The sequence below is a fragment of the Nanorana parkeri genome, unplaced genomic scaffold, assembly GCF_000935625.1.
Source record: "Nanorana parkeri isolate BGI_ZX_2015 unplaced genomic scaffold, ASM93562v1 scaffold53, whole genome shotgun sequence".
Taxonomy (NCBI): Eukaryota; Metazoa; Chordata; class Amphibia; order Anura; family Dicroglossidae; genus Nanorana; species Nanorana parkeri.
In genome coordinates this window covers 2,719,279-2,729,988 of record NW_017306321.1, presented here as the reverse complement: position 1 = coordinate 2,729,988, position 10,710 = coordinate 2,719,279, and the positions used below count along the sequence as shown (strand labels likewise).

The following is a 10,710-nucleotide window of genomic DNA, read 5'->3' as shown; positions in this document are numbered from 1 at the left end:
AAACCAAAGAATTCAAAGAGGGTGTACTCTTTCTCACATGACTCAGTTGTGGGTATCAAAAGGAAGGTAAGCAAAAGAAATGTTGAAAAGAGAATAGCTAGGTTGTGTTGCCCCCCGAAAACAAAAACAAAGTGTAAAACAATACATTTTCATGTTTGACTGGAAAACAAAATGTTATTCTGTAGATTACGAAGTACATGACATGGCCTAACATGAATTGTGATTTCTTTCTACCCTATATTTTCGCTACATCAATATCTTAAAATCCTTGGCTCTGTGTATAGTATGTCATTTTACATTTAACTTGGGGGTAGCTATGGGCCATCAATCACTGATGACACTAAACCGATGAGCGGTAAAAGCTTTTAAAGCGTCGCCTATGGCCAATTTTGGGTAAATGTCGTTTTTTGAGGATTCGCGCACGTGTGCAATTTTAAGGCTTGACATGTTTGTCAACATGTTTGCCGACGTGACCGCGTCTTTTATATTTTACCAAAACATTGGGTAATAATAAATGTTTTAGAATATTAGGGGAAAGTTTTTTTTTTTAATTTTCTGTAATTTTTCCTTAATATATTAAAAATAAAACCCCCAGTGGTGATTAAATACGAGGGCTGCAACAACTAATCGATGATTGAAAAAGTTGTCAACTTTTTCAATCATCGATTAAATCGGCCTCCGATTAGTTGGCCCTGTTCACGGCTCCACACAAGCTGCGCGCCGCACACCTCCTCCCCACCTCCAGACCCGCATTCACACTCTACACGCCGCACCTCCTCCCCGCTTCACGCTCACCGCCCGCCCACGATTGGCACAGGGAGGCGGGGAGAAGGAGTAAGGAGGAGCAGGTGTTGGGGGGTGACAGCCCCCGATAGACAGGCCTGATCTCAGAAACAAGTTGCTGGAAGACTGCTCAGGTAAGCCTGCACTTTCCCACACATGGTGCTCTATAATAATACAGCGCAATACCACCAGCTATAGGAGTACAACAAATCCCAGCAATAATACATTATACAGTGGTGCAATGCAGAATACCACCCGCTATAGAGGACTACAAAACCCAGCAATACATAATGTAGCGCAATGCAGAATACCGCCAGCTATAATGTACTATTGCTAGGATGTGTTGTATTCCTCTAAAGCTGGTGGTATTCTGCATTGTGCTGTATAATGTACAATTGCTGGGTTTTGTAGTCCTCTATAGCTGGTGGTATTCTGCATTCATTGCTGTATAATTTTACACTTTTCATTTCACTATATTGCACACCGCACTTTTTCTTTTTTACTTCCACCGCTCCAAGATTGCTCCTGTGATGGACTACAATCTCAATACAAACTAGTAGTCCCATCACTGGAGCCATTTTTTTTATCCGATTAATCGAACTTAATAATCGGCTAACTAATCGATTTTGAAAATAATCGTTAGCTGCAGCTCTATTAAATACCACCCAAAGAAAGCTCTATCTGTCCCCAAAAAAGGGTATAAAATTAATTTCAGTACCGCGTTGCATGACGGAATAAATGTCAGTCAAAGTACCGCATCGCTGAATACTGAAAAAGGGCCTGGATGGGAAGGGGGTTTAACACTCCAGACTTCAAGTGGTTAATTAATGTACAGTGGTACCTCGGTTCATGAACTTAATTGATTCCACGATTCTGGTCGGAAACCAAATTTCCCCATAAGGTTCAATGTAAATAAGGTTAATCCGTTCTCAACCATATGTAAAAAATAGGATTTTTGTACTCACCGTAAAATCCTTTTCTCTCCGTTCATTGAAGGACACAGGGAACAGATCAAGGATCATGTACTGTAGGGTAATATCGCCACCTGCAGGAGAAGGACGCTAGGCACAAAACTAAATACCAATTACAGCCTAGGGGGCGGCCCCTGCTGGTGGCCAAACCCCCCACCTGCTGACAAGTCTCCAGTAAGTAACAAGCAGTTAGGAGTACACACCCACACAGAGGGGCGGGACCTGTGTCCTTCAATGAACGGAGAGAAAAGGATTTTACGGTGAGTACAAAAATCCTATTTTCTCTTCCGTTCATTGAAGGACACAGGGAACAGATCTAGGATCATGTACTGTAGGGACGTCACAAAGCAGTACCTGGAGAGGGGTGGGCAGAAAAAAAACAAATAAACCCAACAGAATACAATCCCCTCAAACGGCTGCCTGCAATATCATGCGCCCCAAACCAGCATCTGCCGATGCCAAAACATCCACCTTATAAAACTTGGCAAAGATGTGAACAGAAGACCAAGTAGCGGCCTTATAAACTCGAGAAACCGAGGCACCAGGACGGAAAGCCCAAGATGCCTCAACAGCCCTTGTAGAATGGGCCTTAACAGAAAAAGGCTAATGCCCCTTAACCCTTTCGCTGCCAAGGACGTACGTCGTACGGAGCTATCCCGCAACGAACATAACGGAATCCGACTCGCGGAAGGAAGCTATAGCACCCAATGAAACCCGGAGAGTGCGAACCACATCTATCCTTCCTACGGACGGGCTTCGGACACCAGGAAGGTAAAAACAATATCCACGTTGAGATGGAAGACCGAAAAACCCCCTCAGGCAGGAAGGACGGTCGAGGATCACCTTGTCCCGATGCAAGACCACAATTGGTGAAGTGCCAGACAGTCGCTAACCCCGAAACCCTGCGAATGGAGGTGATCACAACCAAAAAGTCAACCCTTTGAGACAAGGGCAGACGCGGAAATTCCCGCAAAAGATCCAAAAGGAGATTCCCGGAAAAACTAAAGAACCAGGTTCAGATCCCAAGGCGGTAACGGGGATCGGACAGGAGGAGCAATCTGCGTAACCCCCTGTACGAAGGTGCGAACCAAAGCGTAGGACGCGATGGGCGTCCGGAAAGAACTGTCCAGGCCGAAAACCTGGGACTGCACCGCCCTTTAGGTCAGCCGTGATCAACCCTACGGTGTAAAGAGGCCAAAATCCTGGCCACCGAGAACAAACGAGGCGAGGCCCCCATGAGAACCAGAATCCGCATGCAAGACCGGATCGTCAAGTACCGGCGCGACCGCAACAACCTTGCATGTGAGCGAAGCTTAAGGAGGTTCTCCGCGGGCAGAAAGCTTGTGCAAGGACGGAGTCCAGAACCAGGCCCAGATGAGTGGACGTCGCCAGACAAGACTCTTGCAAGTTCAAGAGCCAGTCGAACTCCACCAATGACCGCACGGTGACCGTAAGGTCCGTTACCAGAGAAGAATGCGACTCCGCCTTCAACAGAAGATCATCCAGATACCCCACAATCGAGATCCCCGACAACGCCAGAATCAGGGCCAACACCCTGGTGAAAAACCGAGGCGCCGTCGCCAGACTGAAAAGGCAGAGCGACAAAACTGGTAATGTTCGTCCCCCAAGCAAAAACGAAGGAAGCCTTGATGTGAGGAACAGACGAGGATGTGAAGGTAGGCATCCTCGATGGAGGCCATGAAAGACCCCTGACGAAGACACACCAACACGAATCGGATAGATTCCATCCAAAGCCTGCGCACCCGCACAAAGGTGTTTAACCACTTGAGGCCCAGGATGGGGCAAAACCCCCCCGTCTTCGGAACGGTAAACAGGTTGGCATAAACCATCCGAACCACTCTGAGGCGGGCACCGGAACAATCACCCCCCTGGAACAAGAGGTCCGCCAGCCGCTGCGGAGGCAGGCGAGTGTTGGAAAGACCTGTCCCCCGGGCGCGACAGAAACTCAATCTTGGAGCCCGAAGACATCAACCCCGCACCCAGGTGTCGGAGACGCGGGACAGCCAAAGGCCCGCAAGAGTCGAAGGCGTCCCCCCACCCTGGAAAGTAGAGATGGGGCAGACCCTGATGCCGAGGGGAGATGACCCTGGGGCTAGGAGGTTGTCGGCCGTCAGGCACGTTGTGCGGCCCGGGTAGATGGCGGCTCGTTGAACTTCGCCCCACACCGAGGACGGAGGGGGACAAATAAACCGCTCGTGAGCAGAGAATGAAGGACCGGGCAACCGCCAGAGGTCCCTAGGCTGTTTAGCCTGAGGCAGAAAGGTACTCTTACCGCCCGCCAGATCCTCAATGATCCCATTCAGAGGTGCTTTGAACCAACGATCTGGTAAAAGGCAAATCCGTCAGGGCCCTTTTGTTGAGGCCCTGACGCAGCATCTTAGCCCAGGCCGCAGCATCTCAGTCAGGGTCCTAGAGACCACAGCCTCTGCCAAAAAACGGACGCAGATGGTACGCGAGACAGCCTCTGCCTTCTGATCCGTAGGATCCCATAAGGAAGGAGATTCCGACTAAGGGATAACCGTTGCCTCGTTCAGGCGGGAAAACCAAAGGGCCGCGGGGGGGGTATCGGTTGGGTGGAAGACGACGACCACTCAGCCACAAGGCCCCCCCCAAATGGATAACGAACCGAAAAACGTTTCGGAACCGAAAATGACTTACCGGGACGCTTCTACCCCCGATAGATGAAGTCATCAAAAAACGGGGACATAGGGAACCCGCGGGAGCGCAGAGGAACCAGGGTCCTTCTCCAGCGTCTCCCGGACTGGACGATTAGCACGGGTAACCAGTGCTCGGGCCTGAACCATGAGCGAGGCACCCGCTTCGGCCTCACTGCCCCAGTCCGGCGTGGAGGAATCCCCCATACCGGCCGCAGAAATTTCCCCCTGTCCCTCAGTCTCCCCCGACCTGGGAAAGGCGACGGCATGGCACGCCTCTTAGGTGGCCTCCGCGTCAGAGCGCGAGACAATTCACAGTGGACAAAAAATTGTTTAGGCATAAGGCAGTGCCCGCGGCACCGCTCCCCCCCCGAACCATGGTACCAGAAGTGGGGTACGAACCCACGCGGACATATGTCCATTGGATCTTAAGTCCAACGCCTTAACCACTCGGCCATCCCGGTCCCAAGGGGGGGCAAGGGAAACCGGGAAAAGGGGAGCAGGTATACGCGCAGCGTAGAGAGGAGAATGGGAGGGGACCACCCAGACTGTACGTGCACCCGGGACCCCATAGCAGGGAGAGGGCAGACCCCCACAGTACAACAAGCCCGGAGGCCGTCCACCATCTGCTCACTGTGCAGCACCCCCTCCCAGCGCCCAGGGAGAAAGAACTGCTTAGAAAAGAGAATGCTGAACATGCAGCAGCGAAAGACTTCAGCCGAAAGGGCAGTACAGCCCTCAAAAAAGATGGCCGCCACGGCCTCCGACAAGGCCACAACAGAAGCCGGGGGCTCGATTATTCGGCCGCCCAGGCACCCGCGGCCACCCGACTGGACCCGGCGGCCGCGGCACACATGGAAGTCCGCGCTGACAGCGATCCCCCAGCAGACTCCCGGCCACCCCAAACAATGAGGCCGCGAGTGACAGCGGTGGAAGGGCACAGCTGAAAGGGCATTGCAGCCCTCAACAAGATGGCGGCCGCGGCCTCCGGCAAGGCCGCAACAGAAGCCGGGGGCTCGATTTTGACGGCCGCCCAGACACGGCCGCCCAGAGGGTGTCTGGGCGGTCAGTTGACCGGAACCCACGGCCGCGACACACAGTGAAGCCAGCACTGTGACAGCGCTCCCCCAGCAACCTCCCAGGCTCCAGGCCACCCCAGGCCATCCCGTGTCCCTTAGCAAGGGAAAACAAGGGGCAAGAAGGAGGAAGGGGGGGGGAACAAAGGAGGCCCACAGACCCCCACACACGGCACCACAACCAAACAGAAGGGCAGGCAGCCCCTGAAGTCCTCCCGCACAGTCCCTGCCCCACATACATACCACCATGCTGGGGAACGCGCACCGTACTCGCACCACAGCCACCGCCAGCACCCGAGACGTCGGGCCGAATCCACGCGGAGCAACGCGGTCGGGCGAGCCCCCCGGTCATATGCAATTCCATTGGGACAAGCCCACAGGCCACTCCGTCGAGACAGAGACAGAGCAGCCGACCCACCGTAGCAGTGTCTGCATGCGCCCGCCCAGGGGAGACTACAAGGATCTACCACATCCAGCCTGTCGCCCTGGCTAGAAGAATCAGCGAAAAAACAGGAAGAAAGTCAGGTAAGAATACCCGAGAAAAAATTCTTAGCTCCTTACTCCTGACGCTAGGCAAAAAACTGGAGACTTGTCAGCAGGTGGGGGGTTTGGCCACTGGCAGGGGCCGCCCCTAGGCTGTAATTAGTCTTTAGTTTTGTGCCTAGCGTCCTTCTCCTGCAGGTGGCGATATTACCCTACAGTACATGATCATAGATCTGTTCCCTGTGTCCTTCAATGAACGGAAGAGAAATAGAATTTTAACCACAAAAATCTGACACAAAGTACAGTACGAAGAAAGTGAACACTAACGTTCTTGTCGTCTTCATTAACGCTCTGCACATTCGGGTCACCTTCATTACTGCTCTGAACTTTTTTACCACCATGCTTGCTATGCACTTGCTTTGGAGCCAAGCTGGATTGAAGAATACTGTACAGTACTGTATGTGCTAAAAAGCACACAAAAAAGCTTCACAGCAAGTGTGCACAGGTCTGTCTGCGACCGCGATCTCGACTAGAGGAAGCAACGACCACGTGTCAGAGCGGGGGAAGATGGCCGCGTTCGTGTTCGTCACCCTATGCAGAGTTCGCGAACGGAGGCAAAATTTCGTGAACCGAGGTACCACTTTACTTGATTCAAGTTATACCTGCAGAAGCAGAAGTATATAATTACCTCTCCTGTTGCCAAATCACTGAACGCTGGTGAGTAGATGTTAGTACAAAACGTGCACAGGAAAACCGAAACCTCGGGAGTGTTGACTTCCTGATCCACCGCAGCTCTCAGTGGTTCCTGCAGCTTACCTCCACAAATCACTGTCTCCTGTAATGATGTGAAGATTGGCAGGAGGAACCAGTGAGATCTGTGGGGGACCAAGACATCGACCATCCCAAAAGTGTCATTTTCTCTGAGGGAAAGGTACCTGCAGCCTTTTTTTTACAGGTATAGCTTATTGTGGATGTGTGCCCTATAGCTTCTCGGAAGGAAATAATCTTTATCAGAGGTTCACTTTATTTTTACATCAAAAAACTAAATAAAAACAAATATTCCATAGTATATACCTTCACTGGATCCGCCAACTCAGACACAGAACTGATTTTAATTTTTATCTCCTCATACTGCTGCTCGGAATTCTGCAGCAGAGATTTGAAATGTTCCATGCGCTCCCGCTCCTTTTCCAGCTCAAGTCGGTCATGCTCAGTCTTTTTCTTGTTCTCTTGTAATTCACTTTCCTGTTACACAGAAAAAAAATCAATCCCGTGCTGGAACCACCAAAAGGCCGATAAATATATCCAAATCTAGCTGTGAAATATTACCATCTAGAAACATAGGGCTGTTTTATAATAGAGAGCGTACATCCAGATCTGCTCTCTGTAATAATTTCGCTTTGATCTGCATTCTACACGCCTTTCATAAAATGCAGGCTGTGGTGTGAAATCAGCAATGCCCAAGGGATTTTTCTCCGCTTAACATAGCAGAGAGAACTCGATGGCTGGGTGAATATTCAGGTGACTTTAAAAAGTCAGGTCACATGACCAGGATCTACTTTTTTTAATTCTCCATACATGTATACATTTAATTTTTTTTTTTAAAGCAGCCGCATGGTTTGTAGAACGGCCCTACTCCGCTGCTTTTCAAATGAACATGCAAATATGAAAAGGCAACACTAACTAGATATGATTTTTCTTCCTATTTTGCAGTTTTAACACCTCTCCCTGGGCAGGTTAATAACACCTCATAGTTTCAAATAGGTGAATGCAATCAACACCTGGTTATGACTAACAGATTATGTGGATTGGAGCAACATTCACCATATTTATTCCCAGATAACGTCTTCACGAAAAATACAGCATGTCCAGTTGCCTTCCCTTATCTTTTCACAGATATATCATGACCTGGATGAATGAGAACCTTCACAGACATATTTTGAGAGTTATATGCATATAAAATAATCATCTCACCAATGTTGAGATGTCAATAGAAGGCTGCTCCTCTACACTTTCCAGATCGGCTATACGAGCATTAGCTTCTCTGAGCTGGGCCTGTAACAATACAAGAAAAGATAATCACAAATCTTGAATGGATTTAAAAGCTTTACTTCCATATTACACCATTTCTCATTTACTGCCCTCCTTGTTATTAAAGTTAGCAAGCAGTAGATATATGCAAAAAGCTTGTTTTTTTTTTAAAACCCGCTTTGAAAAGGGTTAATAATTACCTGTGTCTTCCCTGGGCGCTCCCATCTAAAAATTCTCGGGCAGGCGCAAAGCATCTTGGGGCGGGCGCATGCGCAGTTCAGATTTTTGGCCGGGAGACGAGGAGAGACACAAGGTAAGTCTATGGACGCGTGCACCCGCATGCAGACACCGTGGGAGAGGAAGTGCCAGCAAGGACAGAAGAGTCAGCGCTGGATCAGAGAACCGCAGACATAAGAGACATAATTTAAGGTAAGTGCTGACATTAACATTGGGGGGAGGAAAAAAAGCCGTATCCTTTAATGTCACTTTAAACAGCGTGCAAAAATTTACATTCCCCGTTAGTCATCCAAGATAATTCAAAAAACATCTGACAAGTGTTGGAAAGACTAGAATCGTAGCAAGAAAAGTCTAAAATAGAAACTACAAAACCACCAAAGCCAACACAGAAAATACAATAAGAATCGAAGATGTCGGCGTTCACAGCGCTCCATATCAATAACCTTGCTTCTTAAAGTGACACAAAACTCAGGAGTTCAATCTTAAAAATACAATCAAGTACCTTAACTATTAACAAAAATGTCTCTTATTTGTACATCACTCGGCTGTAGATCCTCAAATCATCTCTGAATTGGTGCCGACACTGTCCTTCCTTCTGGAGGGGGGCTACTTGTGTTCCTCATGGTCCCTGTGTGTGTTGTAAAGTAGTCACCGATCCAAGCTCACTCCTGTGATGGACTATAATCTCAATATAAATTAGTAAACTAAACATGAGATTGTAGTCCATCCTGGGAGTGAGCTTGGATCGGTGACTACTTTACAACACACAGAAGGGCCATGGGGAACAAAAGTAGCCCCCCTCCAGTGGACAGGACAGATACACGGTGCCATCCGTGGTTACTACAGAACCCACCCTCCTTTGTACATTGGGGTTATGGTAAGGAGTGCAGCAGTTCCTCTCTAAGATGACCCTAATGGAGAACACAGTCCCTATGCAGGCAGGTTCACAGATACAACACAAAGAGTTTTGACAGTTGCACAAACGCAGTGACCACATCAAGGCAAAAAGTGAGTGACAAACATTTTATAGCCCAGGCACAGTAAATTACAGCGCTAAGGACAGAGCAGAGCCCTGCTGGTGAGTGTACATCAGTGAATGCGCTGGAAGCTGGCCACTAATAGTAAATACACTGAGTGGCCAGATTATTATGACCACCTGACGTTTGTAGGCAAATTAGCTATAATTTCGCGCTGAAGTTGCTAGAGGGCCAGACCATTATAAATAGGGAAGCAGGTTGTTTACCACGACAGTAGAAGTGATTTGTTTCTGAAGATATTGGTAAACAACGCCATTTAACAGCCTTTGAATGTGGGATGATTGTTGGCGCTCGGAGCCATTGAGCGAGTATCAGCAAAACAGCAGAATACGTTAAATGTTCAAGAGCAGCTGTTGTTAAAGTGTTTAAAGATCGGACTGTCATCCGAAATTCTGGGTCTGAACGTGCGAATTGTGGCCGTCAGCGACTAGTCAATGTTAGGGCAGAACGGAGAGTGGCAAGGCTGGTACAAGACAACAGAAGGGCAACAGTGCTCGTTAGTCATCCAAGATAATTCAAAAAACATCTGACAAGTGTTGGAAAGACTAGAATCGTAGCAAGAAAAGTCTAAAATAGAAACTACAAAACCACCAAAGCCAACACAGAAAATACAATAAGAATCGAAGATGTCGGCGTTCACAGCGCTCCATATCAATAACCTTGCTTCTTAAAGTGACACAAAACTCAGGAGTTCAATCTTAAAAATACAATCAAGTACCTTAACTATTAACAAAAATGTCTCTTATTTGTACATCACTCGGCTGTAGATCCTCAAATCATCTCTGAATTGGTGCCGACACTGTCCTTCCTTCTGGAGGGGGGCTACTTGTGTTCCTCATGGTCCCTGTGTGTGTTGTAAAGTAGTCACCGATCCAAGCTCACTCCTGTGATGGACTATAATCTCAATATAAATTAGTAAACTAAACATGAGATTGTAGTCCATCCTGGGAGTGAGCTTGGATCGGTGACTACTTTACAACACACAGAAGGGCCATGGGGAACAAAAGTAGCCCCCCTCCAGTGGACAGGACAGATACACGGTGCCATCCGTGGTTACTACAGAACCCACCCTCCTTTGTACATTGGGGTTATGGTAAGGAGTGCAGCAGTTCCTCTCTAAGATGACCCTAATGGAGAACACAGTCCCTATGCAGGCAGGTTCACAGATACAACACAAAGAGTTTTGACAGTTGCACAAACGCAGTGACCACATCAAGGCAAAAAGTGAGTGACAAACATTTTATAGCCCAAGCACAGTAAATGACAGAGCTAAGGACAGAGCAGAGCCCTGCTGGTGAGTGTACATCAGTGAATGCGCTGGAAGCTGGCCACTAATAGTAAATACACTGAGTGGCCAGATTATTATGACCACCTGACGTTTGTAGGCAAATTAGCTATAATTTCGCGCTGAAGTTGC

The 10,710-nt window shown here is 48.6% G+C and overlaps 1 protein-coding gene and 1 non-coding gene across 2 annotated transcripts in view; both read right to left on the bottom strand.

Moving 5' to 3' along the window:
* The window catches only part of SMC6 (structural maintenance of chromosomes 6), a 79,110-nt gene that overhangs the window by 36,387 nt on the left and 32,013 nt on the right, over nucleotides 1-10,710 (bottom strand). The window contains exons 19-20 of the mRNA XM_018575405.1: nucleotides 7,963-8,043; nucleotides 7,063-7,233 (exon numbers count right to left, since the gene is read on the bottom strand). Of these exons, the coding sequence (XP_018430907.1) occupies nucleotides 7,063-7,233; nucleotides 7,963-8,043 (252 nt within the window). The remainder of the gene's footprint in view (nucleotides 1-7,062; nucleotides 7,234-7,962; nucleotides 8,044-10,710) is intronic.
* On the bottom strand, nucleotides 4,811-4,893 carry TRNAL-UAA. The gene has a single exon. It is a non-coding gene; the product is annotated as a tRNA-Leu (tRNA).